The 23,930-nt window shown below is 44.2% G+C and overlaps 1 protein-coding gene across 6 annotated transcripts in view; it reads left to right on the top strand.

The window, feature by feature from the left end:
* Positions 1–23,930, top strand: part of Nsun2 (tRNA (cytosine(34)-C(5))-methyltransferase Nsun2) — a 159,228-nt gene that overhangs the window by 90,087 nt on the left and 45,211 nt on the right. For all 6 annotated transcript variants that reach the window (XM_070530707.1, XM_065433505.1, XM_065433501.2 and 3 more), the window contains 2 exons: positions 2,925–3,063; positions 14,891–14,930. In XM_070530707.1, the coding sequence (XP_070386808.1) occupies positions 2,925–3,063; positions 14,891–14,930 (179 nt within the window). The remainder of the gene's footprint in view (positions 1–2,924; positions 3,064–14,890; positions 14,931–23,930) is intronic.

Here is a 23,930-nt window from a genome sequence, read left to right as displayed (position 1 = left end):
TCGAGATCCTATGGTGTTGGGCTGCTGAGCACGAGGTCGCGGGATCGAATCCCGGCTACGGGGGCCGCATTTCTATGGGGGCGAAATGCGAAAACACCTGTGTACTTAACTTTAAGTGCACGTTAAAGAACCCCAGGTGGTCGAAATTTTCGAAGTCCTCCACTATGGCGTGCCTCATAATCAGAAAGTGGTTTTGGCACGTAAAACCCCATAATTTAATTTTTTAATTAATTTCGAGATGAGTGAAATTACAAAAATAGAAAGCTGCTGGCCACACATAAACCACATGGAGTCATTTTAAATTGGCGGCAGTCATATTCTCGATCTCTGGGCCTCTTCGTTTATCTGTCCCTGACAGTCCGGGACTGCCCAAGGCGGAGCTTTGAGCCAATGAGTGTTGCATATGCAAAACCTTGGACAGTCCAGGACTGTCGGGGACGAATAACTTTCTCGTGCCTCGGCACCAGACACGTTGCCATCTCTGGCCAGCAGTGTTACTGGCAATGTGCCAAGACGGTATGTTTGGCACTGATTTAAGATGATTGATCCTAATGCAGTATTTGAAGCCAGCCATATGAGTAGTTCATAACTAGTTCCAGACATCCAAAAAGTTGATGCTGCTAGTTTCTGCATCATAATGTATTCCAGACAATTTCACTTCGAAGAGGCACACTGTTGTGCCACACTGCATGCCTATCATCGAGGCAACCAGCGCCCCTCCCCCCCCCCCCCCCCCTCGTTCTTCTGAAGTGGTTGCCCTTGTGCTGAGCTTCAAACATCCACTAACAACCTTGACATCGTCATGTCAAACCAACTCACCCAACTATGTGTACGACCGTCTAAAGTTCCACGAAACTGCTGTTGACCTCTTCCCATGGGTTGAACAGAGGAGTTGGGTGGCGTGCTGCACCAAGACTTTTGCTGCGACGCAAGGGAAATGTGATGGACGCGGGTGACATCAGCACCTGCCCGTTCTCATTCCTTTCAATAATGGATCGCCAAAGGGATTTAAGGCGGAGCCAGCCCATTGTTAGGAGAGAGCCACAACCAGGTGCCCTGTCAGTCTGGTGCACTCTGGCCGCTACTTGTACGCTATTTTCTGCTATATCTGTACATATTATAAAAAGCTTTTCATCTCCTCTTCGTCTGCTCCAAGAGCCCGTCTTTCGTCCTTGACCCTGAGTCACAATAACATCAGCTTACAGCTCACCGACATATGAGCTTTAGGCGAGCGTTCTTATCAGGCCACTATCTCACCAAAATGCTGTGGGCTCACATACTGGCTTCTTTTGGGTGCAGCGCATGGACTGGGACAGTATTCTCGGGTGATAACTTTCAGATATAGTTTCACTTTCACGAGATTTCATATGACTTGGCACCTGGCAAGTTCGCGTATACTGCTGCGACAGAATTTCTGCCAATGTGCCATGCTCGCTATCTTCACACAGTGGAAAGAGCACTGTCAGCTGAGTGCTTAGACATGTTGAATGCCAAGTCTCATTAATCCTCAAAGTGGCTGCCCGGCAATAACACCCCTGATCACGCCTACTCAAATGCATAGATCATCTCGCTCAAGGTCATGATTAATATGCCGTGACCACATTGATGTGTCATTGACGTCCTAACTGAGAAGGAGAAAAAAGACCAATGGGGGAAAGATAATTGGGGCGCGTGGCTCAGCACGGCATATGGCTCGGCTTGCGAGTGCTGCACCAGCACGATCGCTCGCTGCCACTAGGTGAAAAGCAAGTGCATGAAACTCTGCCTCATTGCCTTTTCCCTGGTATTTTTGAAGTTGAGATTAAGAGATATCCAGAGTACAGTGCAAAAATATTTTGAGATAAAAGTTTTTTTTGGAAAACTTGTGGGTGGACTCTGGTGGGAAAAAAACTTTTTTTACCTAACCGATATTTCAAAATATCAAAGTTACTTACTGAGGGTTTACTTATTCACCAATGGCTTGATGTTTTTCACATTGCATGTTTGCCATTTCGCATAGGAGAAAACTCGTTGATAACCTGTGTTGTATGGATGTGCCATAAACACTACACAAAACCTGTTTACTTGCACCTAGCAAGGTGCTTTGTAGGGCTAGCTGGTGTGTTGATATGATGGAAAGTAGTGCAAGGATGTAGGAAAAAATGAGGCTAAGTAGCACTCTATTCTCTTTTTTCGTCACTTCGCTACTTTCCATCGTGATTACTTACATCTCATTAATAACAGACAAACCATTGCTAAATTACTTTCACCAAACCATCTGTACACTGCCATGTATCGTGATGCTGTTATGGAAGGATAGTTTTTATTTAAATTTTTTTAGTACACCAAGGCACATTTAGTCTAGCTACTTCCCTTCCTTTTCAAGCTTGTTGACTAAAGCACTTTTCTTGTAATTGTGGCAATAGAATTTGCAACACACTGCAGCAGCATGAAGCTGCTATATTGTGGCATCATCTTCACCACCAAAGATACACTGCTTGCACACTAAACTGATACATCAGTCCCTCATAACACATGCTATTGACTGTACCCACGTGTCTTTGGCAGTCGAGCATCTGTTTCGAAATCAAGAGCTCTGGAATTCAGTGCTGGAATTCAGCGGAAGAATTTTTTTTTTTAGATACAACACAACTGCTGCATATCAAAGCTTTGACACATGAGCACAATTAATTGCGAAACTCTGCATATGATATTTATCACTGTTACAAGCACTCTTTACCTGGCCTTTGCTAGACATTGTTACGAGAACATCGTGCCATGGTATAAAAATTGTAGTACTTCTCATTTGTGTGAAGCCACAGCCCTCAGTTTGTTTATTTTAGATCAACCCATCTTCCTCTTTCACTCTTCATCTTTGTTACCCTTTGCCTGTAGCACTTCATGTTGTTAATTGAATGCTGAGTAGCTAAAAACAATATCTGCAGGGCCTTCCTACAGTGCTGCCTTACTTGAACAAGAGAAAGCTGACTATGAGCAGGCAAGACCTTTATGTGCTGCTTACGGAGGAATATCCACTGGAGTCACAGTTTTCACCTGAACTGCAGGAGCAGCTGAAAGACCTTGGTATGTGCTTTACTACGAATAGGTACTTGGCAGCTAAAATGCAACACTGCGGAAAGCTGGGGCCCTATCTTCAATTTTATTTGCATACCTACAGTGCCCTTGGGCACTAGTATATGGGGAAGTGCAGTAAAACCTTATTAATATGCACCCGCTTAAAACACACTAAGGGTTAACTTGTAGTTGCAATGAAGCCTCCACCCAGTCTCTGTAGGGCCTAATGAATTGGCTTACCGCTTAAGCCGTAGTGGCTCGTCAAATCCCCATCGTTTGTTGCTTCCCTTAATCACGTTTTTCGCATATGGTCTAACCATGTTGCCTCAACTCACAGTGTAGCTGACAGCCACAAAAGATCTGACTTTTTGGATAGTGCAGAGTCTGGTCTACCAATAATTCTGGCTTTGGTGTGGGTGTGGTGATGCCTATGCAGATAAGCAGTGGAAATGTATGGAGGCCCAGTGGGTGCCTAAGCAGAGAATATAGCTACTGATGGGTGCACCTGTATGACATTTTGCCACCAACCTTACCGCGATAACCACCTTCACTTATCTGCTCGGAAGCACGTGTGGCATAGTCAGTTTTGCTGCTGGAAGCCTATTGCACCCTTTTAGTAGGTAATAATCGAAACACACCACATTTCTGTGATCTTTAAATGGAACTATGGTCAGATACAACTTTAGAAAAAAAAGGGGGAGGCCCCGCCCAGATGACCGAAGCACGACAGCCGATTGATTGCCTCTGCGACTAAAATAGTCCCGCTTGAAAAATAGTGCTCCTGAAATGCGTAATTCTCGGTATAAATAAAGACATTTGTATTTTGATGACTGGTTTAGTAGAGCTCTCATGTGCTACAGCACATGCCGGATAGCGACAGAAAAATAACCCCGTGCATTCTACAATGCTGCCCGTCGTCTGCGCTTTAGCTTCATTGCTAGTGACAAAAGCGGAAAGAGCAGCTCTGCATGGCTTTTGCACCTGTTTACATGTACACGGCATATCTGCTACTCGTTTTCCAAGCTTAAAGTGAATCAGCTGCTATTGAAAAAGTACTTATATAAAACAATGCATTTATCGCAGCCGTTACAAACCTGGGGCGAGAATACGGTCGAGGCAGGAAGGTAAAAAAATGCTTCATTCATCGTTTTAAATAAATACTCTTGGTTTTAAATAACATAAAATTCATATTTTTTTGGTTTTGTGTTTTCACAATTTCACAGCACGCATTCTACAGCTTGCGCGTGCAGTGAGCACTGGTGGACAGCGTCAATCGACGGTGCTACACAACGCTCGAACACTGTCGCTAGATGCTCGGCTATCTCACTGCTGACAATGATCGTTCATGCTAAGTTGACGGCGACAAATCTTTGCGTTGAAGGCTTCTTTTGCAAATATTTTTTGTTGAGACACTCGTAGGTTTGTTTCATGCGCGTACACTTTTCTGATTTCTCCTGAGAATGGTTTTGCTCCATCACTTCACCCCGTCCGACGAGAAACGCAGCGACACAGTACACGAACACACCCGCTACTAACAGTAGGCACAAGTCTTTGGAAAACTTTTCTCATCGTAACGTCACTCAGGAGCGAAATAAAACAACATGGAACAAACACGCAGGATGTGTGTTTGTAGCGGTCGCCACAGGATCCTGTTTTCAGGCAAAGCTTAGCGCAGCGCCAGCGATGCTTGCTGCAATGTTCCTGCGCCGGATCACAGCTCAGAATAAATGCACGCGGCACATATGCCGCATCGTAAGCTCGTAGTTGTATTTCCGGCATGATAGACCATCACAAACAGTTCTGGAATTCACTCTGACAAGATGCTGAAGCACACAGCTGACGCGACCTCGCCCAGTTTGAAGCGCGGGTGGCCATCTTCTCTGTCAGCGGGCTCACCGGCCGTCCGGCTGATGACGGTAGTCCAGAGTGCGTGCCCATTGGTGGGTGACCGTATGCCTCCGCCTCGGAGGAGTAAACACCCCCCTTTTTTCTAAAGTTGTATCCGACTATAGTCCTAGTGTGCATTGTGTGCAGAAATGAAAGCAGCCTGCAGTCGCCGCGTTGACTCAACAAGCTGCACACACGCATGCATCAAGGGAAGCTTGACAAGGCGATACACTGTCCACTTTGCCACTGTGCTCTCTGTTGAAGTTTTTAAATGCTGGTTATCACCTGTGCTCTATCTCATGGTCGTACAAAAGAGCTGGAATTGTTTTTCACTGATAAAGAAGGAATGGAAGCCTTTTAGTCCATATTTTAGGCAACGTCTACTGTAGTGTCGCATTTCTTTCTTTGTTAATGGCTGTGCATGTTAAGAGACGAATTTGTGCCTGCCAGTTAGTGTATGTTACCATTTAGTTTGTAGTTGGTACCATGTTCCTGCTAGCACATATTAGCAAGGTTCCACTGGAATAATATTCCAAGTGCAGAAATTGCATGTTTGCAAAACAAAATGCAGAATTGGTGACAGTTAAGAACTATACACAGAACAAGGTGGAAAAGTTTTGTTAACACTCAAGAAAGGCCATAAAATCTTTAATCCAATCTGTGAAGGCTAGATTTTAAAAACAAACAACCATGGTCACCCCTGCCAGGCAGGGTTGACCAACAACGAACAGGAATTCCTGAAATGCAGAGGAAAATGTTAAAGAGGAGGTGGAGACAAAAAAATATGTGTATTTGAATGAATTGATCCCAGAAGCAAATAAAAATTTAAAAAATGATCAGTACAAGTGGATACATTTAGGTTGAGACATCTGTAGGCCACTTGCAGATGCACTTGCGGGCAAACCATTCACATGGCAGCAAATGTGCATTCACTCAGCAGAACATGCTAAATAAATTGTTTCGCGTGCATATGTGTGACGCAGTTATGTACTGTGCAGCATAGCCATTAGCATGATCTGCTCTCTCTCAAAGTGTCAGATGTGATGTACAGGCCCGGCCACTGCTAGCGGGAACAGGGGTGCTCATGGGAACACTATGTGGAATGCCACCACCTGCGCCTCGTGAAGTCGTGGCAGATAACTCGCCATAGCAGACGACTCACCAGGCTACTCGCCAGTCGCTTTGATTGCACCTGTGCCGCAAGACTTCATGAAGCACTGGTGGTGGGGCGCTCCATGGAGTGATGCCACAGCTCTCGTATTCCTGCTAGCAGTGGCCACGCCTGTACAACTCACACCTGGTCTTTTGATCCAGCACTTCCTGGTAGCATAGAGAAAACAAGAAAGAGGCTGAGGTGACACTTGTGAAGCACGTTGCAACACAAGATCGTGGCATTTACATCGCATTTGCCTTATCGAATAATGGCACGGAACATGTCAAGGTGCACTTTTCTAATATGCAAGGCTATTTGAACAGTATTTAAAAGGACCTTGAAATTATTTTGACAATTGTGTACAAATGTCTCATTATTAAGAGAGATTTAAGTGCAGTGTGTAATTTGTCAAGGGGTTTTAAAAATGTGCATAGCTACCGATCGCAGTGGTGCTGCTGCTTTGTATTTTCGGCCGCCTCTTCCCATGCTACGTAGCATAGAAGAATGATGTCACTCACGCAAGTGATCCAATTGGCTACCCACATTACGTTATAGGGAATGCTTGAAACATGACTCTCTATTAGGCTTACTTTTATTAGCATATGTATGCATAGTAATTTGTGTAGCCTTAAATATAAGTATGTGACTGCGATAAATGTAGACATTTCTGTAAACTAATGGCCCACTTCCACCTGAGAATGTGGATCATCTGCTACAGCTCTGGTGATGGCAGCTGATTGGATGCAAAGAGGTTCCTATATGAAAATATGTACAGTGATGTCTTTTTTGGCAGCAAGAACATGAAGGGTTTGCTTATCATATTCCGCTCACCTTGCACTGCAGCTTTGTGCAGAGAGTAAACTGCAGCAACTGCACGCTGTAGAAGGCGCAAGTGCTGCACGTCAATGTCAACACCAGCATCCTCTTTCAACACAGTAATCATCCGCAGTTTTGAAAAGAAAGGTGCTTTCAGTGCCAACTGCAGGTTCCCGTTTGTCAGAGCCAAGTATTGGGTATAATTTGCCTAGAATGGTAACTGAAAATATCCTAACAAATCAAGATCCAGGAAGTAAAAACGTTGCAAAGTCAATTGAACGTGCCTTCCAACTTGTCAAAATTATCAAAAGTCCATCAGAAAGCCACCATTTCGAGTTGGATTTTGGTATAGTGGTACCGTGTCATATCTGCTTCCCATGCAGGCAGTGTGGGTTTGATCTGTAATGTAGAAGTAGCTTTTTTTTACTTAATTTTCCCCTTATTTCCTTAATTATTATTTCCGGAGTAGAGGAAATATAATAAATAGTTCATTTCTCAACGTTCTCAAGTCAGCGGCAGCGCTAGCCTAGCTGCGGCAACGCTTGTTTTTTTCTGCTGACGGCTGCTAAAATATCTAATGAGCGTAATACGGAGACAACCGTAAATGTACTTGTTATTAAATATCTGCATGTCATCAGACAATTGTCAAACCAAAATACCGAAAATGGCTACTTTGTAGTTTGGACATTGCTATACACTTGCAGTCATAACACCTGCAGCAGCATCCGTCTCTTTTCCAGTCATGTAGCATAAGCCAGCAAACATTGGGCGTCGTGCTGCCACGTCTCCATTTGCTGCATGAAGTTTGCCTTAAAAGTTCACTCCATGCAGTCCAGGCTTAAAGGGACCCTGAAACGATTTTGACGATATTGTACAAACGTACTGAGTCGTTAGAGTAGGTTTTTCTGATCATTAATTGACACATATAAGTGCTCCGCGTGAAGTAATTTATTATAAGGTTTTAAAAATGTAAATCGCTGCTGATTGCAGCACACTCCTCGGAGGAATTTTCAGCCGCCCTTACCTATTTGACATAAATCACCCAATTGACGTCAGTAGGGTGAGCTATCTGATTGCTTGCCCAGGGTGCGTCATCAATAATTTTTCCACCTTTATGGTGAACAAATGATGTTCGTAATAGTCGGAATGTTAGTTCATTTGTTTCCATAAAAAGAAAGTAACAGAAAGAGAATGCACGAGAACAATTCCTCACTTCCGGCACACAGCAAGCGTCGTCTGCTTGTGTTACAACTTGCTCCGTCTTGGTGAGAGCTTTGTGGTCAGTGTCGGTCTGTCTTTTCGTGAGCACCATCAATCGACTTTGTTGCATTGTGGGCTGCAAGCCTAGTGAATGGCAATATGTCAAGCTGCGACATCGTGTCCCTCTTCAAGGCAGCAGTCGAGTGGAGTGGCAGCAGTGCATCTGACTGTCGCCATCTGATCGGCGCCAGAATTTGCGCGTTTGCAGCTGTCCCATTTCACCGGAGGATTACTACCACAATAGCATTTCGAAAGTCTAGTATTCGGGTAAACGCAAGCGAGGGGACAGGACCTGGCCGCTTGACCTTGCCATTTCACGGGATGAGCAGAAACGCAAACGTGAATGATCTGCATGGTGCAGCCTCCTGATGGCACAGAGCTCAACCAAACACAGTAGCAGTAACAGAGTGTTTTCTTTGCTGCTGGCGTAAATTTTTCGCAGGAGGGTAATCGTTAACATGCGTTTTTTTTAAATGTTTATAATGTTTTACACTTGGTTAGAGTGATATTACCTGTTTGTTTGGCAGGTTATGCTCTGCGCGAACAGGTGGATGGACCATGCAGATCGATCAGGCCATTCATGTACGTCTACGCTAAAGTTGCTTCATCAGCTTGAGTTTATGCCTCCACCCATCCATTGAAAGGCCCAGCCCGCCTGTGGTTACCTGAATACCAGACACGTTCAGCGCTGTAAAGGAATGCTCGCAACCCACGCTGCTTCGATAGCTCTTGCTTGGGGTCGACTGCCAAGCAGCTGCCGGAGAGGTTGGAGAGGCTTTGTGCGTTCACTCCTAGGGAACTGGAAGTAGACGACACGATGTGCCATCATGACGCAGAACCAGTGAAGGCAGAGCTTAGCCCCGAGACACTCGGCGAATGAGTTGAGGAGAAAATGCATGGCTATGGAGGAGGGTAACTTGTAATCGTCCGTAGCTCTCATACTATGAAACGTTTCACACAAGTTGTGGTGCGAATGATTAACTTTAGCTGTACCCTATGCGTCTGCAAAATTTGTCCAAACCGTTTCAGGGGCCCTTTAACGAGAAAAACTTTGTAGGAAAGAAATGCAGGAACGCTCTCAGTTTAAGTCAACCGAAAGTAGACAACACTTGCATTACCACATGAAGGAGGCAGGATGTAGTGATAGCTGCACGGTGTAAAAGTATAGGGGGAACACAGCTGCTTAAGTGGAAGTACTGTTTAACCACTCATACTTAACCCTTGCAACGTTTAACACTCGAACCCTCTTGAGCGAGGCTAGCTTAGCAGGACTCTTTGAAGAACTATCAGGCATTGTTTAGGATATCATCGGCCTTAGTGAGATTAGAAGAACTGGTGAGACTTATACATTGCTGAATAATGGACATGTCCTCTGCTGTAGAGGTCTCCTAAATAAGAAGCAATACAGGGTAGGATTCCTAATCCATAAGGACATAGCGGGCAACATTGACAAATTCTACAGCATTAATGAGAGGGTAGCTGTAGTCATAATCAACTTAATAGGACCTATAGGTTAAATGTAGTACAAGCCTTCTCTCCAACATCCAGTCACGATGATGAAGAAGTAGATCAGTTTTATGAAGATGTTGAATTAGCGATGAGAAAGGTGCAAAGTCAGTATACTGTAGTAATGGGCAACTTCAATGTAAAAGTGGAGGAAAAGTAGGCTAGTGAACAAGCAATTGGCAACTACGGTGTCGATTCTAGGAACACTAGAACAGAGATGCTGGTAGAATTCGCCAAAAGGAATAAGCTTCGGATAATGAACACCTTCTTCAGGAAGCGTAGCAACAGAAAGTGGACCTGGAAAAGCCCTAATGATGGAACAAGAAATGAAATTGACTTCATACTTTCTGCTGATCTCAGCATGGTGCAGGATGTAGAAGTAATAAGTAGGGTAAAGCGCAGTGATCATAGGTTAGTGATGGCTAGGATTCACCTCAATTTGTAGAGAGAAAGAGCAAAATTGGTCGAGCAGAATCAGGTCAACCTGAGGGCAGTAAGGGTAAAAGCAGACAAATTCAGGCTGGTACTTGCAAACAAACACGCAGCCTTAGAACAGAGAGATGACATAGATGACATAGAGCTAATAAATGAAACCGTAACTAGGCTGGCTTCAGAGGCAGCAATTGAAGTGGGAGGCAAAGCACCAAAGCAACCAGTAGGCAAGCCCCCCCAAGTAACAAAGGACCTAATAAAGAAACAACAAAGAATAAAAATGTCCAACTCAAAAGATACAATAGAATTCGCGGAACTGTCAAAACTGATCAACTAGGCGAAAATAAATAATATTCTAAACTATAACGTAAGAAAGACTGAAGAAGCCGTAAAAATGGACGCAGCCTGAAATCAGTGAGAAAGAAACTTGGCGTAGGACAAACCAAGATGTATGCACTAAAAGATAAGCAAAGTAATGTCATCAGCAATCTCGAAGATGTAGTAAAAGAAGCGGAAGAATTCTATAATGACCTGTACAATACCTAGAGGAATCAGGATACCTCCATTAGAAACAGTAATGAACAGGATACAGAAACTCCTATAGCTAGTGATGAGGTCAGAAGGGCCTTGCAAGACATGAAACGAGGAAGAGTGGCAGGAGAATATGGAATAACAGTCGATTTAACCAAAGATGGAGGAGACAAAATGCTTGGAAAACTGGCGGCTCTTTATACAAAGTGTCTATCGACTGTAAGGGTTCCAGAAAACTGAAAGAATGCAAACATTATACTAATCCACAGAAAGGGAGACATTAAAAATTATAGGCCCATTAGCTTGCTATTATTACTACTAGCTTACTAGCTTACTATTATTTATTATATAAAATATTTACCAAAACAATCTTTGATAGAATAAGGGCAACACTGGACTTTAGTCAACCAAGGAAACAGGCTGGCTTCAGGAAGGGATACTCAACAATGACTCCCATCCATGTTATTAATCAGGTTATCGAGAAATCTGCAGAGTACAATAAGCCTCTCTATATGGCTTTCATAGATTACGAAAAGGCATTTGACTCAGTAGAGATACCAGCTGTCATAGAGGCATTATGTAATAAAGGAGTACAGAATACTTACGTAAATACCTTGGAAAATATCTAAAGAGGTTCTGCAGCTACCCTAATTCTACACAAGAAAAGCAGGAAGATACCTATAAAGAAAGGGGCCAGACAGGGAGACACAATCTCTCCAATGCTATTTACTGCGTGCTTGGAAGAAATATTGAAGCTAATAAACTAGGAAGGCTTAGGACAACGTCATCAGCAACCTTCGGTTTGCCGATGACGTTGTTCTATTCAGCAACAGTGCGGACGAGTTACAACAAATGATTGAGGACCTTAACAGAGAGAGTGTAAGGGTGGGGTTGACGATCAATATGCAGAAGACAAAGATAATGATGAATAGACGGGCAGAGGAACAAGGCTTGTTTCATATTACAGACAGTTTAATGAAGCTGATGATACTGCAATAATAGGTGAACTAGCCTTCTCTTTTGAGAAGTTTGAAAAATTAAGTCAAAATGAATCTGCACATATCAATGAGTTGTGGTTAAAATTTAAGCGAACGGTTCACAAATGTATATGCTGCTATGTACCTCTCAAATGTAAAACAAAACGAATGCACAGCCCATGGATTACGAGAGAGATCATACAACTGAAAAGAATAGTGGCAAGGCATAGGGCACTTTATAAGCGTACACATGATTCCGCTGTTCGTGATGATATGTCAAACTTAAGTAAACAGCTAAAGTTGATGATGAAGGAATCCAGGGACAAGTACTATGGTGTCGCTATAGATACTTTTCTACGTGAATCACCCCAAACGTTTTGGAGGCACCTGGCATCAACTAAGAAGGTAGTCACTAAAATAAGCACAGAAGAGGGACTTATTGAGGATAAAGGTTATATAGCGGACGCCTTCAATAATTTTTTTGCCAGCGTGTTCACCAGTGATGATGGAAAGCAGTCAAAATTTGAGGTACGCCAACAGCTACCTGTTGCAGAGGAACTGCGGGTAACGTATGAAGGAATATTAAACTTGCTGCTTAACCTAAATACAAAGAAATCGGCAGGTCTTGATGAGATACCAAATCTGTTTTTAAAGAGGTATGCTGAGTGAACTGCAAAGTGCCTGTTCATTATCTTCACGAAGCCACTACAGTCAGGCACACTTCCGGCAGAATGGAAAATTAGTAAAGTTATACCCGTATTTAAAGACGGTGACACCACGTCTACTGCCAATTACAGGCCCATTGCACTAACGTCTGGCTGTTGTAAAGTGTTAGAACACATTGTTTCTAGGTACATTCGGCTGTTTTTGTCACAGAACAAAATTCTTAGTAACTATTAACATAGGTTTCGCGAGGGCTTGTCAACCGTAACACAATTACTAGAAAGTGTTCACGATTTCAGCAAAGTTATCGATGGCAAGCGACAAATAGATCTGATCTTTCTCAACTTCAAAAAGGCATTTGATAAGGTTAATCATAGAAAACTGTTAATTAAACTAAAGGCTATTTTAGGAGATACAGGTGTAGTCAAATGAGTGGAGGACTTTTTTACTGATCGCCGACAGTTCGTCAGTATTGATGAAAATAGGTCCGAGGTCTGTGAGGTCAAATCAGGCGTGCCTCAAGGTTCAGTTCTTGGGCCAGTGCTGTTTCTGGTATATAAAAATGACCTTATCGAAGAATCTGCCACAGTTACAGCGAGGTTATTCGCAGATGACTGTGTCGTATATACAGAAGTGAAATGTATTAGTGACCAGATACATTTAAATAACTTCTTAGGAAAAATGCACCAATGGTGCGACACGTGGCAGATGTCTCTTAACCCAGCAAAGACTATGTATGACCATCACACACGAACGTGAACCTCTGTCATTCACATACACTCTACAAGGTGAACCACTTCATCGCGTAACCGAGTACAAATATCTCGGAATTTTATTAACTTCTGACCTTAGTTGGACACCACACATAAAAAGTAGTAGGGAAAGCCAACCAGAGATTAGGTTATATTCGGCGTGTCCTTAAGCTAGCATCTCTAGCCACGAAACTGACTGCTTATAAAGTGCTTGTGCGCCCAATATTAGAATATGCATGCGAAGTGTTGGATTCGTATTTGAAAGATTCGCTGGCAAAATTGGAGCAAGTTCAAAGACATGCATTGCAGTTTATTTATTCCCGATACCGCCAGCAAGACGCCGTAACACCACTTTATGCGAGAGCAAACCTGCCCCTACTTACTGTCAGGAGGAAGGAAAAACGACTTAGCCTTTTCTATTTAATCATTAATGAGCTGCTGCTTGTTGATAAGTCTAGCTACATAAATGAATCTAAGACCCGCATAGTGCAAAATAAACATGGCAGACACATTAAGAAAAATCAATTTCACAAGCATTGCTACAAATACTCATTCTTCCTTTCGACAGCACGTGACTGGAATCGTCTCCCTGCAAACATTGTAAACGCAGGGACCCGCGAGCAGTTTTCCAAACTTTTGTCCGAATATTTTCAACAATAGCGCATATATTGCTGTATCACTGTATTCTATTGTTCCATTCACTGCTTGCTGTATGTTGATATATTGTTACCACTCCTGTCGTGGTCCTGATGTGGACCGACAGTATCTGTAAATAAAAAAAAAAAAGAAGAGTTCAGGATTCCCAGTCAGCCTCTAGAGTCGGTGAAAGAGTATGTTTACCTAGGTAAATTAATCACAGGGAACCCTAATCATTAAAGGAAATTCATAGAAGAATAAGAATGTGTTGGATTGCATATGGCAGACATTGTCAGCTGCTGACTGGAAGCTTACCATTATAATTGAAAAGGAAGGTGTACAATCAGTGCATTTTACCATTGCTGACATATGGGGCAGAGGCTTGGAGATTGACAAAGAAACTTGAGAACAAGTTAAGGACCGCGCAAAGAGCGATGGAACGAAAATTGCTAGGCATAACGTCAAAAGATAGAAATAGAACGGTTTGGATCAGAGAGGAAACGGGTATAGACGATATTCTAATTGACATCAAGAGAAAAAAATGGAGCTGGGCAGGTCATGTAATGTGCAGGTTAGATAACCGTTGGACCATTAGGGTTACAGAATGGGTACTAAGAGAAGGGAAATGCAATCGAGGACGACGGAAGACTAGGTGGAGCGATGCAATTAGGAAATTCCCGGGCGCTAGTTGGAATCGGTTGGCGCAGGACAGGGGTAATTGGAGATTGCAGGGAGAGGCCTTCGTCCTGCAGTGAACATAAAACAGGCTGATGATGATGGTGATGATGATGATGACTTGTTTTATTACAGCGCTCTGACGCGAAATTTTTGTGAGAAAGCACTCTTTGAGAGATGCTTTCTGTGTCTAGGTGTACTACAAAAACTGTTTCAAGACTCTTTAAAAGCTATGGTGGAGCCTTAATTTAGCAAAGTTTGATGTAGCAAATTTTTTATAACAGGTAACAGCCTAATAATGTAACAAATCTTCAGTAATAAAGTACAATAAATTCTATTTAATCACTGTGTTTATTGAACAAAAGTTTTAGTTAGAAATACGTACTTCATTAATGTAATCTTTGACTGGAATGGTTACCAACAGTAAGACTCACAATTATCTTGATATAAATGCCTGTTTTTAAACTTCCTCAATAGTGGTCATTAAAGATGGAACAAAATGCTCATTGTGTTAGCAAGTGCTCAGGTAGATGTTTTTTCTTTTGCAGAAAAGGGATGTGTGCTGCTTGTCTACACCTCATTTCCAGGGTTTGTATAAGTTTGTCATTTTTATTCATTATTTGCCTCCAGGGCTGACTCTTCATTTAATGATTTCGCGGCACCTTCACAATAATTTTTACATGTAACTTATTCAGTATGCAGTGGAACCCTGTTCTTACGTTTATCGGTGCTGAGCTTTCCAGGCTGCTATGTTGTTTTTGCCCAGTCCGGCGCAGCTCGCATAGAAATTCATGTATTAAAATCTCTGCTGTTACGGTGTAGCTGTGAAAACGTTCCCGTATGATATTCCCGTATGAACGCGGCTGCATTGCTCAGGCGAGTTCAGGGTGCCCGTGTCGCGCAAGCAGAAGGTGCTTTCCCTTGAGGAAATGCTGGGCGTACTAAATGCAGTCGACAAGCAGCCAGTGCAGAAAAGGGTCGACATTGCCAAAGTCGTTGGACTGCCACCGTCAATGCTTAACAGCATTGTCTCGAAGCGTTTCGAGATAGAAGGGAATGTCGCACTCTTTGGCTGGAAAGCTAAGCAGGCTTGTGGCGCCAAGTATTGGAACCTAGTAACACCCAGGACAAATTACTACTTTTTGAAAATTTCTGTCAATATTCGTTTATGCATAGTATAAGCATACTGCACACTTTAGTTTTCTACCTTTGTGACAGAAAATAATTGTTGCAATAGGATAGGTAGAACCAGAGATATCATCACTCCAAGATAGTGCGCTACCACAAATGCTGCTTTGAGAGAATGAGGAAAAACATTTTACAACATGTTTAAGGTGATTATGGCAAAGGATAAATCAATGAAAGAGGATAATAATAATATTGGTAATAATAATAATGTGTGTTTTCATCATCACGCTGATGAAGGAAGCTGTAGGTAAAAGCTGCCCTTCATAGAAGCAGCTTGACAAAGGCCTTTGTACAAAACAGTCAGCAACAGCAATTGCAGTAACATGCAACATACAGCAAATCTGTTTTAAAAAGATACAGAGGATATCTTAGTCTCATAAACAGACAAAGAACAAGTATAAAGGTGAACAGAGAGCCAGTGTAATTTACAAACCTAACATATGCAGTTTTCGCAAGTCGATTGGTGCGCACTACAGAAAATCTATACCAGTTTTCACAAATTTATTAAGCAGTGGAGGCATTATGTAGGATAATTTATCTTTGGGATAATTATTTTTCAGGGTTATCACTTTACACATTTCTTTATATCGTGTATTAAGCAATGTAATGTTTTGCTGTAGATGAGAAAGGTCATGCAGAAAATGTCGATTTTCTTTTGCCTCGCGCCTGATCGCTACAGCTAAATTAAAAGTGTAGAAGTTATGGGCAGATTATATTCCAGCCTGCTAAAACAATTCACCTGTGTGGGCATCATATGGTAAGTTAAAAAGTATTCAGATAGTCTATTTCTTGTGTATCAGGTATAGTTTGTGCAAGTTCGTGGAAGCTGTGGAGCCCCACACTAAAAAACAATAGATGAGGAGTGAATAAAAACATTATTAATAAAGTAAAAGCCTTACTTTAAATGGAAACACGGTTTTGCAGCTATATGTCATACCTGCAGTGCGCAATAACTGGTTCGGCACTGTCAGAGTTGTCGGACGATCCCACCGCTGTCAACCAGATGTAGGAGTCGTCGGATGATCTCGCCACTGCCACCATTTGAAGGAGTTGAAGGTCGTAGAGAGGAACTCGGTGAACAGGATTTATTTACATTATTTACATCTTAGACAAAACATACATCGACAGTCTAGCGTGACTCCCATATGGAGCCTGCAAAACTAACATACAGCAAACAGCTACGAGCACACAGCTCACGAATACATCTCGAGCACGACAACGAGCACTCAGCTCTTGACGACGAGCACACACTAGCAGCCGACAATCGCTGCTGATAAGCACTTGGTCCCCCCCTTGATTCCAAGCAGACGGAAACGTTCGTCCAGTCATCGTTCGACGTCATCGAAGATGACCCGCCCTATTGGAGGTGGAGGAGGGCTCACATACATGTGCCACACACACACACTGGTGTAAAGGTCCGGAGCCGACGTCAGAGGGGCTTCGTAGAACTCTGCTCCGTCCCGGGTGGCGTGGCCGGGTAACACATTGTCTGGTGTCTCGAAAAGCTCATGGGGAAGTTCCGCCAATAACCTCCCCTCGAGAACTCCCCTGAGCTGACCCCATGCCACGTGGCTGCCGGTTATCCGCAGTTCTCTGAAGTGCGCCCCGTCCGGTTGGATTGGAACACGTGCAGCGGGCTGAAATAGCTGGCTCGTTGTCACCTCGTACGGCCGTTCCTAACAGCACACTGTCGATATCATATTGCTTGAAAACGTAACTCCCAGAATTTTTATATGATTTACCAGCTCAATTTCAGTATCACCATACGTACGATGCAAATTATCATTTATTCGTTTGTTTTGGTCTAAATAATACTACCTTGTTTTACTTGTGTTTGTGCTTGAATAATTAAAACATGGCCAATGTTTTAATTTCACAAGAATCTGGTTCATTCTTTCCAATAGTGTTGTAATACTCTCTTGAGATGAAACAAATATGCTGACATCATCAGCATATAGAACATATGTGGCATTAGGGTAAATGCGAATTAGGTCATTTTTGTAGGCTATAAAAAGAGGCTCAAGGATGCTTCCTTGTGGTGCACCCTTATAAATAGACTTCAGCTCTAAGCTGTTTCTATCCATCTCAACTACCTGTTTGCAATGTTTCAGATATCATTTTATTCATGCGGATGACCATGAATTCCTTAGCATTTTCATTTCTGAAATAATGTAGGACGCTGAATATTATCAAAAGCTTTGCCAAGTCTACATACATACCTAACACAACATGTTTGTTTTCAAACTGGGATAGAATTAGCTGTTTTTGCTCCATTAATGCCATTGAACTTCGATGATACAGTGATCCAATCAAGCAATAATAAATGCTCTACACCAACCTAGACCAGAGGAATGCGAAAAGATACCTGGGTCAATTTTAAATGTCAACGAGCGGGGTCTTCCTTTAATGCTGTTTCTATGTTGTAATTGTATTGTTTGCTTGCTTGTTATTATTTCCATGTGCCATATGTTGTTTGTATATAGTATATGCCACATGCCATGTGCTGTTTGTACGCTATCTTTATTCTGTTTTTAAACTTTTTGTGTGCATCTTGTATTTTGTGAGCTTGCTTATTTTCTTTTGCTTCTATTAAAGGAGTATTGACTAGTCGAAACTACTACTACAGTCAAATTTACTTGTGAGATCGGTTTTTGTGGGCGCACACTAACTAGTACAATATATCAATAGCAGGTGAAGCTTGAAACTTATATAAATTCAATTTTAACCCTTTGAGGGTCAAATTATTTTGAAAAAACTTTCCCAGGTGGTCAAATTACTTTATTGTGGATCTTGAATGTACAAAATGTATGAAGTCAGGAATAAATAGTAAAAAAAGAAATTAGGAACAGTATTTTGGTGTCGGCATCACTCAGAACTGCAAAATGTTAAATAATATTTCAGAGTGTGGTACTCCTTGAAACACGGGTCTACGCACAGCGCCTTATCGCAGTCTGCACATTTAAAATGCGTGTCTGTTCTCCTCTTGGAGCGACGAGTTGTGTTCTCACACACATGACATCTTCCCTGCGTGCGGCTGCCTTGGGCAGAGGTCTGAGGCACCCTCTCGCGTAAGCGCGTTGCCGCAGGAAGCGAGAATACTTCGTGAGGGGTGGTGATAAATAAGCTAAGAGCAGCGCCAATCAAGATAGAAATCAACTTCCACAGCCTTGCAAGAGAGTGCCAACAAAGGGAAAAATGGCGTCTCGCGCGCCTCCGTTGCGATCACGCGGCGAAACCGAAACCGCAAAAGGGTTGTTGCCACAGTCTGCGTGACGTGCTGAAGCTAGAAATCAGTTCTCTTTATCTCCCCAAGAAAGTAGGACAAATTTCAAATGCTTCTTGTAAGTCTTAAGAGATGGCAGCACCTCCCAGTGAGCCCCCATCATCATTATGGCGCGAAATTTCAAACGGAGGGTCAAAACTGCACCCGTACGGCAAAGACCTTGCGGGACAGAAAACCGCCGCCGTACATGTACGGCAAAAACCCTCAAAGAGTTAAAGTATGTGCAGGCAGTCAACCGCATGTGCATCACCTCGCGACATTGAGGACAATGTGGTCTGGCTTGTAAACAAGGGAGACCAAAGCAGCAATGTTACGCCATAAGTTCTTGCTCCAATTTTGCTCTTTGTGCACTGAGCAGACCATGCTGCTTTCGCTCTTGCTCGTTCCAGGACTGGGAGTACAATGCTGTGCCGCTGAGCAGGCTGCGCTACCAGTTTTGCTTGGCTATCACTCGTGACGAAACTGTCCATGCCGTGCTCATGCATTTTTCTCACAAAAGCGTAAAAAAATGTTTTGCACTTACTGCTGCTCTGTTCTTACTGAATTTTTGCAGAAAGGTTGTATTTCATGGTTCGTATTGTTCAATATAACACTTGACACTTTTAACTGCCGGGCCTTTGAGGGAGAAAAGTGTGAAGTTGCCTTCATAATGTGGAAGCTAGCTGCTGCCAAAGCGGCACTAGCATAGACTTGTGTAAGCAGCCATTCTGGCAGGATTGCCGCATGGGAAATGTGGTTTATTTGATGATGCTCACACCTGGAAGTGATTGACCAAGACCAGTATGGCAGCGACTGCAGTCTTCAGAAAATTGTCGCCACTGGACGACAAAATGAGAATTAGGATGGGGAGGACATCGTGCAGCACATCCAGCATGAATTGATGGTGCAAAACAACTAGCAACACGAAGCTCGCATGCCAGCTGTGTTTACGAGGTATCTCATAAGTCACACCTTTCTCGTTGCTCTTTGAAAGCATAACTTAGACTGGTTGCCATAAACAAGGGTCCAAATACTTAGCCATCATGTGCTGAAGCAAGCGATGTTCCATGTCATTATTACTGGGTTATTGGCTACTTATTACAACAGAAAATACAAAATTCAAAATGTTTTTGTCTGTACTCCTTTAAAGGGACTGACAGCCAATTTTTATGGTACCTGTTTCTTTTTTTAGTGCACCAGAAAGCTTACTGGTCTGAGTATCCAATCATTCAGTGGTAAGCGGAAAACGCTGTGCAACATATTTTATCAGAATTTTTCGATCTGCATTGAGGTTGTAGTCATGCTTAAAAAACATGCTGGAAACGGTGATAGGTGAGCAAGATAGCGATTATACGCTGGCATTGATGGGAAACGGACAAGTGTGGTTATAGCTGTAAGAAAGTAATGCATGTATTTTGTTTATCAAGCCTATGTTCCTACAGTTCAATTTTTATAAAGCAATGAAATATTTTTATAATAATAGGTGGTGTCTGAATCTACGCCCCAGTGACAGCTCCCTCCAAGTAACACAAGCTGATCTCGAAGGCCATGCTTTTGCTGGCTGCATGCGCCAGGCTCTTTTTTTTTTCCAAGCCAACCTAAGTGGTAGGATGTGCCAGTGGTGCTATTGTTACAGTGCTAGCAGCCATCCACGGTGCAATTTGTCGATGGCATTTTGTATCCCACAGAGACGACAGAACACGAGGTACTAACTCACAAACTCATGCATATATAACAGCTCTCATTTGCGCCGCAATGCATTGAACAGCTCTGCCAGTTTTACCGCTCCACTCATTACTGCCAAGGCAGTGTCGCTTGTTAGCATACACTTTGTTTTTTACTTCGTAATATGCATAGAATAAAGCTCAAAAGCCTAATAATATACAAACTGTAATTTTTAGCACTAAGTCTGCTATACTTAACAGCCGATTTACGTACAGTAATCTTATATACTACATCCGAATGAGGGCTAGGCAAAGATACTTTGTAATTATATTGCTACGAAACAGTATTTGCGACGACGAAGAGGCGAGCAGTGTGAAGACGACGACGACGATTAGAGGCTAGCACGGGCTGTTGCCTCTTGGCCAAGTGCGGCGTATTTCCTTGTAAATATACTTGTATATAGCTTTACGTCTGTGTCTTCCTACATAACATATCTGGTGGAGGTGGACGTTCCCTGTACCTCGTCACAGAGCTTTGCAGTGGATGGTACGTCGAGCCTTCATTCATGGCTCTTGGCGACAACTTGACTCAGCCGGCTCCGACACCTGCTGCCACTTCGATGACCTACATCACTCTCCCCACTCCCCGTGATCCTTGCGTATTCTCGGGAAAAGATGGGGAAGATGTCGAGGATTGGATCAGCCTGTACGAACATGTCAGCCACAATAACCTGTGGCACCCTACTATCATGCTCGCCTACGTAGTCTTTTACCTCGGTGGCACACCTCAAGTTTGGTTTCGGACGCACGAAGATGAGCTCACCAGTTGGAATTCGCTTAAGCAAAACTCCAAGACTTGTTCGGCAACCCCTACGGTCACCAACTTGCCGCGCAGAAGGCGCTTTCCGGCCGTGTGCAGACGTCAACAGAGCCCTACGTCACATACATTCAGGATGTCTTGGCTCTGTGCCGCAAAGTTGACGCACACATGCCTGAGTCCGACAAGGTCTCCCACATCCTCAGAGGCATTGCCGATGACGCCTTCAACTTGCTCGTTTTCAACAACGTGGCGACGGTGGATGCAGTTATAAAAGAGTGCCACCGCCTGGAACTCGCTAAAAGCCACCGTATCGACCAGCTGTTTGCCCATCTGCCCAACACCCCATCGACATTTTCGTGTGCCGACGCTCCTCGTCCCAACAACACTGGCGATGTTACCAGGATCGTCCGGCGTGAGATCGAGGCTGCCTATTTGGCTGCCTTTGACTCCAGCTCCTCCAACACACCTGCAGTCATGGTTTCCCTGATCCAGGCAGTTGTCTGCCAGGAGTTCGCAAACATGGGTTTTCACACCATCTGCTTGGTCCATTGCCCTGATACCCACCCGGCTTCTTCGATTCCGCCCCGTCCCGCATCTTATTACCCGCCACATTTCCGCAACCCATGTGAATGGCGCACTGCTGACGACAAGCCCATTTGTTTTCACTGCCTTTGAATTGGGCACATTTCTCGGCACTGTCGCAGTCGCTGGAGTTTCCCGACCCGGTCTACTTATACTGCTTCTTCTCGCCCCCCAGATGGCCCTTCTCGTCCCTATGCCGCCTGCTCCGATAATGTCGCCACTGATTCTCCTGTGCCGAACCGCCCCTATTTTTGTTTGCCTTCGCCCCAACGACGACAATCTCGCTCTCCCGAGCCCCGTCACTCCTATTCGCCGACTCCCTTCAAACGCCGCTCCCAGCCCGAAAACTAGACGATGCAGCGCCTCAAGGTGACGCTGCATTGCTCCCTACACCGCCAAATCCTCTACTGACATTCCCCACTCATATGAACCTTCATGACGTGCAAGTCGACAGTGTTTCTGTATCTGCTCTTATAGACACTGGGGCGCATTTGTCGGTAATGAGCGCTGACCTTTGTAACTGGCTGAAGGAAATAATGCCCGCCACGACGCCTGTTGTCCATGTCGCCGATGGGGGAACGGCCCCCGTAATTGGTATGTGTGCCGCCCGCGTCTCCTTCGCCGATCGCTTCATTTTGTACTATTCACAGTCATCGCCCACTGTCCCCCACGACATCATCCTTGGCTTAGACTTCCTCTCCGCACATTCTGCTTTTATCGATTGTTCTGCCAGTACTCTCCGCCTTGACCTGCCTGTTCTGGATCCCGCTGAACCACACCCCAGTCGCCTCAGTTCCGTCGACTTTGTTCGCTTGCCACCTTCGGCACTGACTTACGTTGGCTTATCACTACATCGCGGCTCCTATGCAAGACGTCCTCCTTACACATGGGATCACAGTACCTCATACAGTTTTATCTATTACGGCGAATTGCGTCTGCCTGCCAGTGGTAATTTTGGCTTGACAACACAAGTGCTGCCATGCGGGATGTCTCTGGCCCAGCCTTCTCATTCGAGGATCACTCAGTAGCATCTATTGCAGTAGACGACAATTTAGCCGATCCTCCTCTACCATTGCAGTCTGCAACTTGTACCATCGCCGACTTACAGAAAATGATTGCACCCGACATGCCGTCCGAGCACGCTTGTGAGCTCTGCCGCGTTCTGTTTTCCTGCCACTATATTTTTTACTTTAATGATCGTCCTTCGGAACTCCACGCTGACTGCCTCAAACTCCACGCTGACTCCACGCTGACTCCACGCAAACTCCACGCAAACTCCACGCTGACTGCCTGTCTCGCTACCCGGTAGAAGAGCCTGACGCCACCGACAGTAGTACTGCCAACGACATTTTCTTTATGTCTGCCTTCGGTAACATCGCCGATCAGCAGTACCGAGACCTATCGCTGCGAGCACTCATCGAGCGTCTGCGCTCTACGCCTACCGACGCATCCGTTTGCCGATATGTCCTCCAGGGCGGCATTCTGTACCGCAGGAACTTCCTCCCTGACGGCTCTTAATTCTTCTTGTCGTGCCAAAACATCTATGACAGACTGTGCTCTTTGAGATGCATGACGCACCCACTGCAGGACATCTTGGGGTAACCCGCACGTACGACCGCGTCCGCCGCCGCTTCTGTTGGCCTGGTCTCGCTCGCTCCGTCCGACGCTGTGTTGCTGCCTGCGATCCCTGCCAGCATCAGAAAACACCTCAGGTGCTACCTGCCGGTCATCTACAGCCGGTCACCGTCCCTGTAGAACCGTTCTTTCGTGTTGGATTAGACCTCCTCGGTCTCTTTCCCACATCATCCTCTGGGAACAAATGGGTAGCTGTCGCAACTGATTACGCCACCCGATACGCTATCACGCGGGCTCTTCCTACCAGTTGCGCCACTGATGTCGCGGACTTTCTCTTGCGTGACATTATCTTGCTTCATGGCACCCCGTGACAGCTGCTTACTGCGGTCGTAACTTCCTCTTGAAAGTTATTGCCAACATTGTGCGCTCCTGCTCCATTCAACACGAGCTGACTACCTCATACCATCCTCAAACCAATGGCTTGACAGAGCGGTTAA

The sequence above is a fragment of the Dermacentor albipictus genome, chromosome 1 (genome assembly GCF_038994185.2).
Source record: "Dermacentor albipictus isolate Rhodes 1998 colony chromosome 1, USDA_Dalb.pri_finalv2, whole genome shotgun sequence".
NCBI classification, from domain to species: Eukaryota; Metazoa; Arthropoda; class Arachnida; order Ixodida; family Ixodidae; genus Dermacentor; species Dermacentor albipictus.
The sequence above is the reverse complement of the archived record's forward strand: the minus strand, read 5'-3'. Positions and strand labels throughout refer to the sequence as shown.